General features: G+C 45.4%; 1 protein-coding gene across 7 annotated transcripts in view; it reads right to left on the bottom strand.

Annotated features, from left to right (window-relative positions):
- Nucleotides 1-19,331, bottom strand: part of EPS15L1 (epidermal growth factor receptor pathway substrate 15 like 1) — a 138,283-nt gene that overhangs the window by 34,194 nt on the left and 84,758 nt on the right. For all 7 annotated transcript variants that reach the window (XM_029051716.2, XM_029051714.2, XM_029051715.2 and 4 more), the window contains one exon: nucleotides 18,343-18,475. In XM_029051716.2, coding sequence (XP_028907549.1) covers nucleotides 18,343-18,475 — 133 coding nt within the window. The remainder of the gene's footprint in view (nucleotides 1-18,342; nucleotides 18,476-19,331) is intronic.

The following is a 19,331-nucleotide window of genomic DNA, read 5'->3' on the forward strand; positions in this document are numbered from 1 at the left end:
AGATGTGTCACGGACCCCCAACAACAAAAATCCAACAGCAGCATTGTATCAAGAAAACCTCTTTCTTCTGTGCTTCGTGCTAATGTCACAAACTGAGGGCTGATCCAAACCTCTTACCCCTCCCTAAAGGAAAAGCAGTAACTCCTGCACTTCCTGAACAGAACTCAAAGAGAAGGCTCACTAATCTATCAAAAAATGACATTTGGCCTTAATTTGGAGGTGGGATGTCTGAGAAAGATTAGATTTTGCCACTTGGATAATGTAAGAAAATGGGAAAATGAGGAGGATATGTTAGGTTCAGGCATATTTTTTTCAGGGCATATGACAGAACAACAAAAAGCTCTATTCCTTTCCTTCACTTCCCCACCTACTACCCTGAAAAGATGCAGTCTCGGTTGAAAGGAGGAGGGAGAGGGAGTGTGTGGGGGCGGGAGGGAGAGAGAGGGAGGAAGAGAGAGAGAGAGAAGGGAGGAAGAGAGAGAGAGAAGGGAGGAAGAGAGAGAGAGAGAGAGAGAGAGAGAGAGAGAGAGAGAGAGAAGGGGTGTAAATAAAGAGGATCGTTCCCTGTCTAGCAGAGGAAGCTTTAGGTAGAGGGAGGGAAGCGGCTCCTTTTTCACCCTCCCATAACCACTTTCCCTTTCCACTTTATTGCCAAGAGCCAGGTTGTCGGAAACCTCTTACTTGTACTACCTTCCCAGCTCGCCCCCATCGTCCTTGCCTGGTGCCTGGAGGAGCCTTCTCTCCCAACTGGTGCTTGATCTTTTCCCTACCACTCCTGACTTGGAGAAGCCTTGCTGCCTGCCTGCCTCTTCCCAGTTGAAGTCCCTAATCTCCATCTCACCAGGACAAGGATTTAGCTCTTGGGCATCAGCTGGCAAAACAATAGTGATGACTTATATAACTCCTACTCAATTTGCTTTTTCTGGTTCATAACAGTGGGTGTGTAACCTAAGTAGGCAAATGCTGCTATTTTAATCTCCCATCATCTGTACACCACAGAAGTTGCCCCTAACGGAATCAATCAGCATTTTACTGTAGGAAAGTCAAACGGCAGTCACCCTTTTCCCAAACAATCGGAGGACAGGAGCAGCAATTCAGGACTTATTTGTTTATATACAGTTAACCAGAATAAGGCAATGATTAAACGTTCTCTTATTCTCATCCCAGGACACACATTTTGGTGGGTAGTGAGGTGCAAGAAATTAATCCATGCTACAGGATTGATCACCCACCAGAATATAACTGCAAACCTTTAGGTACATCATGTTCAAACAAATACATTTGCATTTTGGTCACTGTTGTAAAGGTTACAGCTACTCCTTGATTCTTTAACTCAACTGAAGTGAAAGGGTCCCCCAAATTTCTTTAAGCATCGAAGTGTTCTACTTTTAATGAGGGGGACCGTGGCCAATCTGCTCTATTTTGACAACTCACAAATACGCATCAAATATTAAAAAGGATCGTGGGAACGGAATTGAAGTCCTTAACTTGAAGGAGAGGTGTTAACCACATTGTACTATCAAAGGTGCCAATTTATAAATGTAATTTTGGCAATAAACAAGAGTGTCAGAAATAACACGAAAATGGTTAAATCTTGTTGACTAATTTGTTTCAAGTTCTACTTTGAATTCTTAAATATGAAAAGGCCCCTATTACATAGCGGAGTAGTATAAAGAGTCCACATTATTTTGAAAACAAAATAATTTCAGCAGGCATTAACTGTCCAGCAGGTCCTGCTAAATCATTACGCTGTTGGGTTGCTGTTTTCGGATCTCTTGTAGCATTAGGGCTCCAGAGGTAGAATAACTTCTTGTGGTCAGGGAACATGTCACTTCCTTATTTTCTATTTCCCACACGCACAGTTCAGTGCACTGCACCCAGTGGGCGCTCAATAAATGCTATTCCTAACACTAAGACCATCTGAAACACACAAGTTAACCTGGAAATGCTAAATCACCCGCACAAAAGGAACTCAAGTACATTAGTCATCGAGACGCTCTTCACTCGAAAAGAACCAAACTTGGCTCTTCGGAGGTAAACCTTTGGGGTCAAGGAATCATGTCAACTAAGTGGAAAACTTGGCCAACGAAATTTCAGGCTTCATCTCCCACAGTGGGCAAGAGTCATCGGGAGCGATTTTCTCCCTGACGGCAGACGTCCACGCACAATTTTAATGGTTTTACTTTTGAAGGTTAAAAGGTCATTAGAAGTATATAAATGATAATAAAAATTGCGTCAAGGTTAAAGGTTATTCGATGGTTAGCGGTGGAGGCTCCTCCATTAATGTCACTGGTTTGCTGCACTGTTAAAACCGCAGTGTGGAGTGCATGGTGCTGCATTTAAAGGAAGTGGGTAAGGGTGGGGCTAAGGTAACAAGGTCCCACTATCAGAGCACTAGAGAACTGAATTCTACTCGTAACCCAATCACTGACACCCACACAGCAATTTCCTGTACTTTAAAAAAAAAAAATCTGTTTCTCTCTTTGCGATCAACAACTTTTACCTAGAAACTATTTAGCGGTGAACTCTGACTGATTTCAATCTGTAGTTCGTTGCAGAAAATATATCATTGTTTACCTGGGAGAATTGTACGTGTGCTAACTTTAACTGACGGATCTCAGAGCATTAGGACTAGATATTATTTTTTTATAAATCACAAGATGTGCCTCAAAGAAACCAGTAGAAAGGTCCAAAAAACAAATGCTTGATCACTTAATGCCTTGAAGGCACCTTTCTTGAAGAGCACAAAGCCATTTTACAGCACCACGATGAACAAAATGCCCATCTCAACTGAAAGGCACCTGAAATAAATCAATCTCCTAAGCCTGGTCTTGAAACAATTAGGTTGGATTTAATTATTTTCTGGCTTGGTTCAGGAAATCCTAGAAGATCTGGTGGCAAGAGCAGCCCCTTAATTCTCAGTACAAAATGGCATGATCTTTGGATTGCACTTTAGAAAGAGGATTAGCATCTCTGATATCACCAGCTCTCAGTAACAAGAGGGTAAACTCCAAAATTCCTCCTGCAACATTGGGACCTGATGCCATTTTGCCCCCGTGAAATGCCCAGTTTTACCTAGAAGTAAACTCAAAATCACTAACTATATATACAATGCCAATTTACTGGCACCAACCTGAATTCGTGCCCCTACGGACTGGTGAGGGGCAGCACGGCATAGTGGATAGAGCATGGGCCTAGGAATTGGAATTGGTGGGTTCTAATATCGGTTCCGCCACTTGTCAGCTGTGTGACTTTGGGCAAGTCACTTAATTTCTCTTTGCCTCAGTTACCTCATCTGTAAAATGGGGATTAGGACTGTGAGCCCCACATGGGACAACCTGATAATGCTGAGAAGCAGCGTGGCTTAGTGGAAAGAGCACAGGCTTGGGAGTCAGAGGTCACGAGTTCTAATCCCAGCTCTGCTGCTTGTCAGCTGTGTGACCTTGGGCAAGTCATTCAACTTCTCTGTCCCTCAGTTACCTCATCTGTAAAATGGGGATGAAGACTGTGAGCCCCAGGTGGGACAACCTGATTACCTTGTATCTACCACAGCGCTTAGAACAGTGCTTGGCACATAGTAAGGGCTTAATAAAATATCATTATTATTGTTACTAATTTTTTTTTTTACTGACAATATCAGTAGTCTCCCTGATAGAACCGACAAGTCACGGAACACTCAGCATTCATCACTGCAAAAGAAAGTACTCTGTTCAATCATACTGAGCGAATCCGAGTTCAATTATCCTCCAGGAATCCTACTTTGTGCAGAACTCCTTCTCAGACTCCCCAGACTTCTGCACTGAGCAACAGTCTTTACCCGTATCACAAAAGTCTACGAACTAAACCAACTACAATCAAAAGCTAACTCACACCAAACTGGCACTCGTAGAAGCGACGGGAGGTATGTAGCGTGGGCTTCGTGGCACCTACGAATGTTAGCTTCACTGGCGGAAAGGGGTTGGTTATGTCCGGTTCAAGTCCTGGTTAGCCTCTGGTACCTTGGAGGGGGCTCAATAAATATCAAGAAACTGAAGCCAAACTAGGATGAAATCAGAAAATGAGCCCAGAGGGCAGTGACTAGAGCCCCTTCACCGCCTTTATTTTTCCTGAGTCGTGACGGCGCGAGTGAGCTCTCGTGCGTCTGCTACTTCTGTTGTATTGTACTCTCAAGCTCTTAGAACAGTGCTCTGCACATAGTAAGCGCTCGATAAATACCATCGATTGATGGATTGATTGACTCAGAGCTTTTGCAGAGTCCATCCTCCTGTGCTGGGGTCTCAGTCACACCACACTTGCTCTGACTACTGAATAACGATTATGCTCCATTGGTTTTCCTTAGCTTACGTTAACAGAAAAAGAAAGTGCAGCAGTGAATGCAGCCAAGTTGTCATTTTACTGGCTTTTATCCAAGGGTGGATTTAGTTCAGGGAACTCTGTAATACGGAATCCCTCTAGGTATGAATTTCTTGTAAAGGGAACTATCGCAAAGAGAGGAATGTTGAGTGAATGCTTCATGTGTGCAGGATGCATGTAAATGACTATTGAGCCTGATGATGGTGGAAACTCACCAGGAAAGAAGGAGATGCTGGCTTCTTTCTTGCTCCCCAATGTTGCTTTCACACCATCCCATCATCTTTTTTTCCCCTTCCTTTGAAGCTCACCTCATCCACTTCTACCACCCACTCCGATTGCTGGCCATAGAGTCATCTACTGCCCACCAAGTCCAACCTCCAACTTCCTGAACCACTTTCATCCCTTTCTCAGTGTCCTTCTCTCTCTCTTTCTCCTTACTCTGATCCCTGGGGACTCCAATATCTATGCGGGTATTCCCCACAGCCCTTTTAATTCATTCAATAGTATTTATTGAGCACTTACTATGTGCAGAGCACTGTACTAAGCACTTGGAATGTACAATTTGGCAACAGATAGAGGTAATCCCTGCCCATCGATGGGTTTACAGTCTAATTGGGGGAGACAGACAAAAACAAGACAACTTAATTGCAATAAATAGAATCAAGGGGATGTACACCTCATTAACAAAATTAATGGGGTAATAAAATAAATAGGGTAATAAAAATATATACAAATGAGCACAGTGACCCGGTCCTCTCCCTGACTTCCCTATCACCGTGGATGGTACGATCACCCTTCCCGTCTCTCAGGCCCGCAACCTCGGTGTCATCTTTGACTCGGCTCTCTCATTCACCCCACAGATCCAATCCGTTACCAAAACCTGCCAGTCTCACCTTTATAATATCACCAAGATCCGCCCTTTCCTCTCTACCCAAATGGCTACCTTACTGCTACAGGCTCTCGTAATATCCCGGCTAGATTACTGTGTCAGCCTTCTCTCTGATCTCCCTTCCTTCTCTCTCTCCCCGCTCCAGTCTATTCTTCACTCCACTGCCCGGCTCATCTTCCTGCAGAAACGCTCTGGGCATGTTACTCCCCTTCTTAAAAACCTCCAGTGGTTGCCTATCGACCTCCGCACAAAACAAAAACTTCTCACTCTTGGCTTCAAGGCTCTCCATCACCTTGCCCCCTCCTACCTCTCCTCCCTTCTCTCTTTCTACTGCCCACCCCGCATGCTCCGCTCCTCTGCCGCCCACCTCCTCACCTACTTAAAGCTCACCTCCTCCAAGAGGCCTTCCCAGACTGAGCTCCCCTTTTCCCTCTGCTCCCTCTACCCCCCCCCTTCACCTCGCCACAGCTAAACCCTCTTCTCCCCCCTTTCCCTCTGCTCCTCCCCCTCTGCCGTTCCATCCCCTCAGCACTGTACTTGTCCGCTCAACTGTATATATCTTCATTACCCTATTTATTTTGTTAATGAGATGTACATCACCCTGATTCTATTTCTCTGCTATTGCTTTAATGAGATGCTCTTCCCCTTGATTCTATTTATTGCCATTGTTCTTGTCTGTCTGTCTCCCTCGATTAGACTGTAAGCCCGTCAAAGGGGAGGGACTTTCTCTATCTATTGCTGAATTGTACATTCCAAGCGCTTAGTACAGTGCTCTGCACATAGTAAGCGCTCAATAAATACTATTGAATGAATTAATGAATGAATGGGAGGGGAAGGGAAAAGGGAAAAGGGGAGGAGCAGAGGGAAAGGGGGGAAAGGGGACTTATCTGTGGGGAGGTGAGGGGAGGCAAAGGGGGAGCAGAGGGAAAAGGGGAAGCTCAGTCTGGGAAGGCCTCTTGGAGTAGGTGAGCTCTCAGTAGGGCTTTGAAGAGGGGAAGAGTTAGTTTGGAGGAGGTGAGGAGGGAGGGCATTCCAGGACAGCAGGAGGACGTGGGCCAGGGGCCAGACGGCAGGATAGGCGTGAACGGGGGGATAATGTTGGTATTTGTTAAGCGCTTACTATGTGCAGAGCACTGTTCTAAGCGCTGGGGTAGATACAGGGTAATCAGGTTGTCCCATGTGAGGCTCACAGTTAATCCCCATTTTACAGATGAGGTAACTAAGGCACAGAGAAGTTAAGTGACTTGCCCATAGTCACACAGCTGACAAGTGGCAGAGCCAGGATTCGAACCTATGACCTCTGACTCCCAAGCCCGGGCTCTTTCCACTGAGCCACGCTGCTTGAAGATGACTGCTTCCTCTACTCTTCAACTCCACTGACCAGCTGCTCCACCCCATCTCACCCATTCACCCACTTGGCCACACACTCAATTTCATCATCTCTAGTCACTTTACAATCTCTACCTTCACCAACGTGGAAGTCCCTCGATCCAACCGTGACCATCTCACCTACCTTTTCTCCCACACACCTCCTCCCTGCACATCTGTCCTGTGCTCCAACGGAGACCTCCGATTTTTTTGCCCACTCCAATTTTCTAAAGTCATCATGCCCCACCGGTCTCCAGACCCAAACTCCCTTCTCGACATCGCCCTCTCCACTCAACTTAATTGACTTGCTCCCCTTAACCGTTCACCAATCTCGTGCCACTAACCAGCAGCCCTGGATTACCTCCACAGTACGCTTCCTCTGCTCCTAGACACAAGCTGTGGAGCGCAGTTGGTGGAAATCCAGATATCAGGCTGACCTCGTCCACCTTGAATTCATCCTCACCTGCTTTAACTCTGCCCTCTCCTCAGCCTGTCACCATCATTATTTCACTCTGCTGCCCAGATCATCTTTTTAAAAAAACATTCGATCCATGTTTCGCCATTCCTCAAGAACCTCCAGTGGTTTCCCATCCACCTCTGCATCAGACAGAAACTCCTTACCATTGATGACTCTAAAGCCAAGTGTCTTGCCCCCTCTTACCTTTCCTCCCTGATTTCCTACTACAACCCAGCCCATTCACTTCGTTCCTCTAATGCCAACCTATTCACTGTACCTCAATCTCGTCCATCTTGCTGTCAACCCCTCACCCATGTCCTCCCTCGGGCCTGGAACTCCCTTCCCTTCCTATCAAGTCCTGAGACTTCAGACCAGGAATCCGCCCAAAGGAAGTGATTCTAGTTTTATTAGCTTGAGCAGTACCACTCACACTTTCTGGCCCCTGCCAGTTATGTTCTCGCTGGGACACTGAGTACAACAATCGAGTAGGTGGACAAGAGGGCAGTCCATTGCCAAGTGCACAGAGATAGGGCTGATGCTGTGCCACCGTGCCACGACCCAGCAGGCAGTCGCCTTGGTAGCTGTTGTGAGCTTTACTGTCCACAGTTGCCATTGTTTTTCAGGATTTCCATTGGGCTGCCTACGTCACAGAATACAGTACCAATCAATCAATGGGATTTACTGAGTGTTCACTGTGTGCAGAGCACTGACCTAAGCACCTGGGAGAGGACAACTGTTGCTGAATTGTACTTCCCAAGTGCTTAGTTCATTCCTCTGCAAACAGTAAGCGCTCAATAAATACGCATGAATGAATGACAGTACAGCAGAACTGGTAGATGTGAGCCCTGCCCCAAGTCATCTTACAGTCTACAGGGGAGAAAGATATTAAAATATATTACAGGGGAAATACAATAGGTGGTTCTTCAGCACCCAAACATTCCCCTCTGATGGCACTGTCCCAACAGGCATTCCCTTACTTGTAGATCTTTGAACAGAATCAATTGTATTTACTGAGCACTTCCTGTGTGCAGAGAGCACTGTGCTGAGCGCTTAGGAGAGAACAATATAACAGAGTTGGGAGACACATTCCCTGCCCACAATGAGCTTACATTCATCCATTCAACTGTATTCATTGAGCGCTCACTGTGTGCAGAGCACTGTACTAAGCGCTTGGAAAGTACTATGCACAATAGAGACAATCCCTGCCCGCACCGGGCTTACAGTCTAGAAGGGGAAGACAGACATCAAAACAAGTAAACAGGTAAAATAATTATGGTATCTGTCAAGCGCTTACTATGTGCCAGACACTGTTCTAAGCGCTGGGTTAGGTACAAGATAATTGGGTTGGACACAATCCCTGTTCCACACAGGGCTCACTGTCTTAATCCTCATTTTACAGAGGAGGGAACTGAGGCCCAGAGAAGTGAAGTGACTTGTCCAAGGTCCCACAGCAAACACGTGGCAGAGCCAGGATTAGAACCCATGACCTTCTGCCTCCCAGGTCCGTGCTCTATCTGCTAGGCCATGCTGCTTTTACAGCTTCTTACAGTCTAGAGGGGGAGACAGAGCTGATTTCCAACCTCCTCTTCTTCCCTCTGGATCAACAGCAGGGCTGTTATTATTCTAATACGTTCCCACGGGCAGTGAGATGCTATCCCTGCGTGGCAGGTGGAGCTGGGAAGACAGATCAGTGACCAATATTCCCTCCTACACTGTGAACCCGGACATAGATAAGAAACTAACAAGCAGTAGGAAGTTGTTTGTGTTTAAGATAGAATATGCAATACACGTGATGTAATGCTAAAAGTAAACCTTGATGGGAACACTGCTGATCAAGCAAAGAGGAAAAGATCAGTTTGCCTGTTAGGTCCAGAAAAGTACAAAATGGGGCAATTCATGGAACACCTGGACAAGAGATTAAAACAGGTGCCTTATTTGGGAATCAGACAATGATGACTGGATTTGTAGAACAGAGGACCAGCCAGGACTGTTTTTGCTCACCGAATATAAAGTAGGAAGGACATTGGTGATCACCTTTAAATCACCAGTTGCAAGCTGAGAGGCTACAACCAAGGGAAATGAGGCAAAGGTGTCACTTTTTTATTATTATTAATAACAATAATAATGGTATTTGTTTGGCACTTACTATGTGCCAAGCAATGTTCTAGGCGTTGAGGTAGATACAAGCTACTCAGGTTGGCCACGGTCCCTGTCTCGTATGGGGCTCACAGTCTCAATCCTCATTTTACAGATGAGGTAACCAAGGTACAGAACTGAGGCACAGAGGAGTGAAGTGACTTGCCCAAGGTCCCACAGCAGACAAGTGGTGGAGCTGGGATTAGAACCCAGGTCCTTCTGACTCCCATGCCCATGCTCCATCCACTAGGCTATCCAGCTTCTCTTTCCCCCACCTCTCCTTCCCTGAGGGTTGTATCAGCTGGAATTATGATTGAGTTAGGGATAGGTAAAAGGTGGAATTGGGAAATGAAAACCCCATCAGAAAAGTGGTTATTGAAAAGATGGAACGCCCCCTCCACCCAATTTTACCAATTGCAACTGATCCTGAATTCTTTTTTGTTTTGACAAAGCCCACCACCCCCACTGCACACCAACCTGTTCTAGTAAGAGTAATGACTAATTAATGAATATACACTTAAATGTAGGTGTGAGGCTGAGCGGATATATGGATGGTTGGTTGCATGCCGGTTATGTGAATGACTGGTTGGCCGCACATATAGTGTACTGGAGACTGCTTCAATAAAAAATGCTTCACTTGATCATAAACCTTGCCTGGTTATGCCCAGATTGAACATCCATCTCCAAAAAGGCTTATACGTTGTTTCTTTCCCCTTCCTCCAATTACTGTGCAGTGTTTGAGACATTTATTTTCTACATGCTGGTTTAGAATTTGTTGGGAAAACAAGTAGAGCCAAAAGTCAACGGAAGTCACTGTTCTCGTAATTTACTTTTTGAACAAGGTTTCCTCCAACTCATCTGTATCTCTCGTATGTAACAGAAAGTTACTAAGTAATTTCTCAAGTTTTAAGTAACCACCAACTATCTCTGCAGTATAAAAGGAAGGAAGAATGATAAGTGCTCATATGAAACTTAATAACTGTTAAAAAAGAGGTTTCCGACTATAAAAGCATACTGCAACTGAATTTACTTATGAAAGCAATGAACATCACATACTTTTCTCCTTCCATCAAAAAAAGGCAATAGAATAACCCAAGAGTAACTTATAAAGCCTTCCCCAGTTGTATTAAGCATTTATTTACAGTTAGACTTACTACAGCTCTAATTGATTAACAGTTTAATTACTGCAATCGAAGTACAACTGTACAGTAAAAAGGTTTCTAAAGAAACAAAAAATTATCTTCTACGAAGTGTTTGGATCTTACAGTGTGAACAACCTTCATCCATTTCTTCCATCAATAAAATCAGCTAAAACATTCTAAAAACCCACAGAGCCACGTCTTAGTAGGAACAATAACAATATCCCATATTTACATAGCCCCTTTCTTCGAGGAGCTTGAAGCGGTTTATCTCCTCTCATTTCTCCCGACATGATCTCTGAGAGGTATCATTATGATCCTTATTTAACAAACGGGCAATTAGGCAGATATTCGGCCTAATTCTACAGAAGTCAGTGAAAGCACATTTATATGAAACCGGGGGGGGGGGGGGGGGGGGAGGTGGGGAGAGCGAGAGAAGAGGGCGTCTACAGACTCCCAGGATTATATTGTTTTCACTGGCTAGGCTGCTTCTTTGCCCTAAGTGGAATTATTTGTATTCTTCAATTCATACAATACCGTACACCCTCCACCCCTACAATAACTCCAGAGTACAATATTGATACGTTAACAGTTTTTCGTTCTGCTACCCACCCTGTTACAAGATTAGGTTTTCTACCAATGCAGAGGCAGGTGGGTGGACCACATACAGACCACTGAGAGGGCAAAGCAGAGAGATTAACTGTCTGATGTGTGCTCGGTTCACTTGCTGTAGAAGCTGTAACTACATCTGGGTCGTATTTGGAGAGCCTGCCTCCTCCGACCTCCCTGCTGAGCCCCACGTTGGCTGCTACTGTGTCACTGATACATTAACCGCATTCATCCAGGCCAATGGGGGGTTGGGGGGAAGATGGGGAACATTGCGAATTAACAGAAAGTCTCAATTCTAGAAGTGTTTTTTAAAATGCAGTTTTAACACACTATAGTTTTTCTTCTTTCTGTTTGTGCACGCCATGGAGAGAGTGTAAGGCCTGCGTAACTGCTATCCCAGGTTCTCCCGGGCTGGCTGCAAAGCAGAGCAAACAGCCGGTGAGAACCTGTAATCTCTGAGATGAGAGGGAGAGAGGGGGAGGGGGAGTGGAGAAGAGGGAGAGGGAATGAATCTGAAGGGGTCAGGGGACAAGATACCACCAACCCCAGCTCTGCCGGTTGCCTGCCGTGGGACCTTGGTCAAGTCACTTACCTTCTCTGGGCCTTAGTTTTCTCCCCTGCAAAATGAGGATTCAATGCCAGTTCTCCTTCCTACTGAGACTGTTATCCCCTGTGGGACAGGGACTGTGTCCGACCTGATTATCTTGTTTCTGCTCTAGTGATTAGAAAAGTGCTTGACACACAGTAAGCGCTTAAATTCAAAAAAACGAACAAACAAAAAAACCCCAGCAAACACAAAAAAAACTAATGCCCATTTGGCCAGCCACATTTTTCCCTCTGTGAGTCCAGAGAAGGCACAAAACAGAGGGGAGTAAAAAGTATGGGAAGGAAGTAGGTGAAAAGCCTGGCAGGGAGAGGGCAGAGTGAAAAGCAAACAAGTGATGGTCAAAAAAGCTAAGGGGGAGGGAGTATCAAAGTTCCACTCCTCTAGAATGCAAATCCTTGTGGTTAGGGAACATATCCACCAACTCTGTTACACTGTACTGTCCCAAGTGCTTAGTCCAGTGCTCTGCACACAGTAAGTGCTCAATAAATACCACTGATTGACTGATTGATGTCTGCCTTTCTGCACTTCCTGTTTGGCTTTCTGGCTGGTGCTCTGCTGTGACTTTGGTTAATTCTGTGGCTGTGCCTCTTGGCTCTGAGCCTCACTCATTTTCAGCTTTTATCTTGAGCATGGAAACAAGAGGAGAAAAAAAATTGTGTCACCTATAGTTTTCTGGTGTCTGTAATTGTCTGACTGTCATATCTAGCTCAATCAATCAATAGTATTTATTGGGGGCCTACTGTCTCTACAGCATTGAAGTAGATAGATCTCTTCCCCTCTTCAAAGCCCTACTGAGAGCTCACCTACTCCAGTAGGCCTTCCCAGATTGAGCCCCCCTTTCCCTCTGCCCCCCTCTCTTCCCCTCCCCCCCACCTCTGCTCCTCCCCTTCCCCTCCCCTCAGCACTGTGCTCATCTGTATATATTACTACCCTATTTATTTGGTTAATGAGGTGTATATCTCCTTGATTCTATTTATCTTGATGATGTTGTTTTGTTTTGTTTTGTTCTGTTTTGCTTTGCTATCTGTCACCCCCGTTTACTGTAAGCCTGTCATTGAGCGGGGACTGTCTCTGTTGCCAAAATTGTACATTCCAGGCGCTTAGTACAGTGCTCTGCACATAGTAAGCACTCAATAAATACTACTGAATGAATGAAAAGATGCTTGGTAGAGTACGATGCCAGTTAAGACACAATATCTGCCCTCAAAGTCACAATCACACCTGGAGAGTCAGAAGCATTCTGTTCATTCCCTCTCCATCACCTCATCCGCCTTCCAATCAATCAATCAATCAATGTATTTATCAAGGGCTTACTATGTGCTGAGCACTGTACTAAGCGCTTGGGAGAGTACAGTGGAATGAGCAGCACGTTTCCTGCACGTAAGGAGCTTACAGGCTAGAGGGGGAGAGATATTATGAATAAGTAATTTGTAATATAATTAATATATTTAAATAACTATAAAATAACCCCACTCCGTTCCTTGACTCTTCATGCCTCTTGCTTGCAGTTCCAAAAGGCTTTATTAATCCCAGGAAACATCAAACACTTCTTTCTTTAGCTCAAAACCTGCCTTTCTTTGGCAGTTTTAGCGAGGGGAAAGGCAGAAACAGAAGGAAAGTATCTAATCTAAACTGTCATTCATTCTGGATTAGTGTATTAGCATCCTTCTGGCTCCACCTTAATTTTCCCGAGCAATTTTAACTCCTTTTCTCGCCTTCCTTCTCTGTCCCTCGGGTACTTCAATAATCATGTTGACATTCCAGATGATCTCCCAGCTGCTTGCTTCCTCTCACTCCTCCACCCCACCTCTCCCAACTTGGACAAAAACTGGATCTCATCCATCGTTACTGTATAACCTCTAACCTCACCGGCTCTGAAATCACAGTCTCCAAACGCAAACTCCTTATCTGCCTCCTCTCCCACACACCTCCTCCCCGCAAAACTGTCTTCGCCCACAGAGACCTCTGATCTATTGATCCCTTCCATTTATCTCAGGCCATCACGTCCCATTTGGACTCCCTACCCAACCTGAGGTATGAGTCCACACCTTCAACTTCCATCTTCTACGTTGAACTCAATGTCTTCACTCCCCCAACCCCCACATTAATCTTGCATCATCAACCCCCGGCCCTGGACCACCTCCATAATATGCTCCTTCCAGTCATGTGTTCATTCATTCAATTGTATTTATTGAGTTCTTACTGTGTGCAGAGCACTATACAAAGTGCATGGAAAGTACAATTCGGCAAGAAAGAGAGAGAGATAATCCCTACCCAACAACAGGCTCCCAGTCTATAAGGGGGAAGTGTGTTCTTAACGCACAGCACTACAGGAAAAAAACGCAGGAGTCAGGCAGACCTCGGCATTTCAAATTCATCTTCACCTGCTGATAACCCTGCCCTCTCCTCTCCTCAGCCACACTTCTCCTCCCTTATTGACACTTCTGTCCATTACCCACACCAACTATTTCTCATTTTCAACTTCCTCCTGAAACCCCACATGCCGACTTCTTCCCTCTATCGACCCTAATGACTTTGCCAACTTCTTTGACCTAATAGGAGCCATCAGACATGCACTCCCCCAGATTTCCCCTTTACCTCCCCAGCTCCCTCTTACCCCTGCTTCCGCTCTCTCGTCCTTTTCCAACTATCTCTCCTGCCTGCTCTGGAACTCTACCCCCCGGCCCACATGCATTTCAGACCTCATCCTTCAAACCTTATAAAAACATCTGCAGTCACTCTTCTGCCCTCCTCGACTGCCATCTTCCCCCACTAGCTGCCTGATGGCTCCTTCCCCTCTGCTTTCAACACGCCCACGTCTCCCCTATCCTAATAGGACCCTCCTGACGCTGCTGCACCATCCAGCTAATCGCCCCATCTCCCTCCTACCATCCCTGTCCAAACTCCTCGAATGTGTTGTTTACACCTGCTGCCTCCACTTCCTCTCCTCCAACTCCATTTGATCCTCTACATTCTGTTTCCCTTTAATGAAACCACTTTCTCTCTCAGGTCACCGATGACCTCCTTCTTGCCAAATCTAATGGGTGCTGCTCTATCCAAAATCCTCAACATCATGGCTGCCTTCTTCACTGTGGACCACCTCTTGCTCTTGGAAACATTCTCTTACCAGGGTTTCTCTGACACAATCCTCTCCGGATTCACTCTCATCTCTCTGGCCGCTCCTTTTTAGTTTCTTTTGTTGGTGCTGCCTCTTGCCCTCCACTCCCTAACTGTGGGTGCCTCTCAAGGCTCAGTTCTGGGTTCCCTTCTGACTCTATACTCCCTTCTGGGAGCTTATCCATTCTCACAGCTTCAACTGCTCCCTCTATGCAGTTTACCCCTAAATCTACCTCACTAGTCCCAACTTCTCTCCTCTGCAATCTAGCATCTCCTCCTGCCTCCAGTACATTTCTATATGGCTACCCCACTGGCAGCTCCAACTTCACATGAACCGAACTAAACACATCTTCCCTTCCAAATCCTCTCTATCCCCAACTAACTTTCCCATCACTTTTGACGACGCCAGTATCCTTCCCATCCTTCAAACCTGCAACCCTGGCATTATCCTTGTGTCTCCTCTCTCTTTCAATCCCCAAATTCATCCAGTCTCCAAATTCTGTTGGTTCTTCCTTGTCAGCATCTCCAGAATCTGCCCCTTCTCTCCACGCTAGTCCGAGGCCCTTGTCATATCCCAAGTCAACTACTCCATAAGCCTCCTCAAAGACCCCCCTGACACCAGTCTCTCCCTTCTACAGTCCATACTTGACCCTGCTGCTGGCAATTTTTTTAAAATGTTGCTCTGCACATGTCTCCCCAGTCTTCAAAATCTCCAGTGGTTGCCCATTCCTCTCCACATCAAAGAGAAATCCCTGACCTTTGGCTTGAAGACACTCAATCAGCTCTCTTCCCACACCTACTTGTCCTCGCTCCTCTCCCACTGTACCTCAGCTCTCACACTTGGTTCTGCTCAAGCCAAGCCACCCTACTCACTGAGCCTCATTCTCATCTCTCTCGCCACTGGTCAATTACTCACACCCTCCCTTCTGCCTGAAACTTCCTTGCCCTTCACATCCAGCAGACCCCTGCTCTCCCGATCTTCAAGGCCCTGCTGAAATCACATCTCCTCCAAGAGGCCTTTCCTAATTCATCTTTCATCTCCCCACCCAATTCCCCTGGGGCCCAACTGCCACTTTAGCACTTCTGTGTCACTGAAGCACTTGGGTACTCACACCTTCCCCGATGCACTTATGAACACATCTTTATACTCTACTGTTTCCCTCTAAGCTGTAGGCTCGCTGTGGGCAGGGAATGTGTCTCTTTTACTGTTATACTGAACTCTCCCAAGTGCTTAGTACAGTGCTCTGCACATGGTAAGCGCTCAATAAATATGAGTGACTACCTGTGATTTATTTTAGTGTCCAAGACAAGACTGAGCTCCTTGAGCGCAGGGTTCAGGTATACCAACTCTATTGTACTCTCCCTGGGGCTTAGTACACTGCTTAGCACTCAATGATTAAATGTTGATTAAATAATAAAGGCTTACTCTAATTAATATGCACAGTCCCAGACTCAGTGCACTAAATTTGAATCTGTTACAACCAATGATCATGCCACTACCTGGAGAAAGTCAAAAAGGGCAAGTGACCCAGAACCCATGCCTTCCAGTATGAGACCCCAGAGAGCTGCCTCCTCGTGGGTGGCAATAGGGAGGGCAGGGGCCTGAGCCTGGTATCCCACGTGGTGAGAGCCCTCTGGCATCCAAGAGGAGTAGAGAAGCAGAGCGGGGAGGGGGGATTTGCGAAGAGGCGTCGGAACACAGTGACAGCAGAATGTCGGGGGTGGAGGAGGTGGTTCAAAAACAAAATCTCCGCTTTTTTTAAAAAAAAAAAAACACACCCCAAACCGTCCCCTACAATCCTCTGGACTGATACTTCACCATCCGCTTTCCACCTCGCCCAGTGGACTCTGGATAGCATTGGGCTCTGCCTTTAAGGAGTCCCACCCCTCCTGGCAAATGAGGCTCTGGAGAGCTGCCTCCATGTGGGGTAACAAGGGGACACCAGAGGGACTCCCTCTGGCCCAGCATAGCAAGCGGTTCTCTGGAGCACCTCTGTCTTGGAGGGAAGGGGAGGGGCCCTGACCGGAAGGGACAAGGAAACAGAGGATTGGGTAACATCCAAAACATTGGGCTGAGGGGGCAGGGAGGGGGCACCAGAGAGAATCGAGGCGCAGACTTCTGCCCTTTAATCCCCCCAACCTTCAAGTGGCTCCACATGGGTTAAAATGCCTTTAGCCCCACATCGCTCCCAGGATGGCTCTGCTAATAATTAAAGGATTAGAAAATAGGGCTTATTTTCCTAAAGCCTAAAAGAATAAGAGTTACTTAGCCTAAGGAAGGGGGATTGAATAAACTGTCTCCAGGTACATGAAAGGAGGTAAACTAGGAAGTAAGGAGAAGCAGCATGGCCTACTAGAAAGAACACGGGGCTTGGGAGTTAGAGGACCTGGGTCCTAATCCAGGACCCGGCACTTACCTGCTGTGTAACCTTGGGCATGTCACAACTTCTCTGTGCCTCAGTTCCCTCATCTGCAAAATGGGGATTCAATACTTGCTCGCCCTCCTACTTAGACTGTGAGACCCATGTGGGACCTGATTATCTTCTATCTGCCCCAATAATTAGAAAAGTGCTTGGCACATAGTAAGCACTTAACAAATACCATATTTAATTCATTAAAAGGGCAAAGGAAAATGAGTTTAAAGTGGATAAAACTGATTTAAGCTAGACATTAGGAAGAGACTTATAAGGACTGGGTGACACAGGAATCCATTAGCCACAGAAGATTACAGAATTTTCTTTTCTAGAGATGGCTTACATGTAGCCAAGCTCAGAAACAGGAAAAAATGGACCAGGGCCCTCTTTTTCTTTTTTTTTTTTTTTAACCCTTCTAGGGTATAGCATGGGCCATGAGGTTTTATGAGTATGGTAGGTTTGGAAATTGTAGTGAAGAGCTTCTGTGACTCAAAACAAAAGTTTTGTTTCATGCTTCAGGAGAAGTAAAAAGGCAAGCAAAATGTGCAAGCCAAATTCAACTGCTCATTTGCTTACTGGTCCTCAAAATGGTTTTTCAACTCAGCACTATTTCACAAATGTACTAATAACTGAGCTTTTAGGATAAGTTAAAAAAAAAATCTTGACTGTCCCTGAGATCTTTCCTACTTACGTAGAAAAAGTTAGAGAGTGAAATATAATATTTGCATGACCTTGAGAAAAGCAGATTCCCATGCTAGTTTTACCCAGGAAAGAGTAGCTGAAAAAAAATAAAGACTTTGATACTGAGTTAGCTGACATTGAAATCCAACCAGAAATGAGTTTCCTGTTCCCTGTTTAGGCTGAAGGAGATTCTTTCCACAGGATGAAGCCACTAAACAAAAGTGCAACAGTTCACATCTGATCCATCAATGGGATTTATTGAGCACTTACTGTGTGCAGAGCACTGTACTAAGCAGTTGGGAGAGGACAATACAACAGTTAGTAGACACATTCCCTTCCCACAAAAAGCTTCCAGTCCAGAGCCCTGTGTGGCCTCACCCTGTTTAGTGAAAAACGCATTTATTTCACTGTGAAGTCAAATGACTCAAAGGTGAACTGACTCTCGGACTTCTCAGGGCCTAGAGTTAGACAGGCTAAGCAAGTGTGAGAATGATTGATTTTTCCCCACTGTCTTGGAATGCAGGTGAGAAAACTGGGAAAACCACCACAGAGAAAAACAAAAATGTACTTACCACTGGGTGGCTTGGGTCGTGGAGGAACATTTTTCTTGGGTGGTAGAGCAGGAGTGTCCTGTTTACTTTTAAAGGGGTCATCTGAGAATCCTGCCCCCCCAAAAGAGGAGGCGAAAGGGTCCGAAGTCGTGGGCTGTGGAAATAAAATTACAAGAAAATGAGAAACAATAGATAACTGGAAAAAAAGAAAAACCACACACACAAGTCTGAGTCTCAAATAATGAGACGCTAAACATAAACGAAGGAATTTGGGGGAAATGGAAAAATCCGTGTGTCCCAGGAGGAAGTGAGAATGTACGGATAGAAGGATTCACATTAAACTATACACAGAGAGCAAATGTGTGAGGAGAAATTCTAGGAAAAGCAAGAAGGTGTAAATGGTGTGGACCTAAAGGTAAAGGCATATTTTTCTGGACTTGAAAAATTACTAGGAGCAGTACTTATGAGACAAATTAGGAAGCTACAGCACTATACAGTCGTATATGAGAGGTTCTCGGTTAAGCCAGTCACAAAAATAAAATTCCTTTCGGCCTGCCACTTCTAGGATCTGTGTACCAAGGAGAGCCTTATTGTAAACGGGAGGAAGCAGGTGGAAATCGAGATGGCAAGGTCAGCCAGAGGAGATTGTGAGGAGGCTGGGAAATAGTGGCGCCTAAAGGGTATGTGAACAGAAGAAAGACACTTGCTATCAGGCCTCATTGGCCCTGTCATATGGGCATCTCTTTATTTGAATGAACATGTTAAAACAACCCTTAAAAAAACAGTCATGGTTCTAGAGCAAAATTTTTTTAAGCATAAAACCATACAGGCAAACAATTGTCTATTAGAGTGTCAATGCTCCCCGTGAACATTTCATTTAAATTGAAGTTATTAGGAGCATTAAAAAGGCCTCCCAAACCTTTCAAAACCACATTCAAGTAATTAAATAGGCCAAGAAAAATGTCTTCCATGTAGAAAATAAGAGAACTTCGGAAAGAAATCCCTGAATG

This window comes from Ornithorhynchus anatinus, chromosome X1 (genome assembly GCF_004115215.2).
Source record: "Ornithorhynchus anatinus isolate Pmale09 chromosome X1, mOrnAna1.pri.v4, whole genome shotgun sequence".
NCBI lineage: Eukaryota > Metazoa > Chordata > Mammalia > Monotremata > Ornithorhynchidae > Ornithorhynchus > Ornithorhynchus anatinus.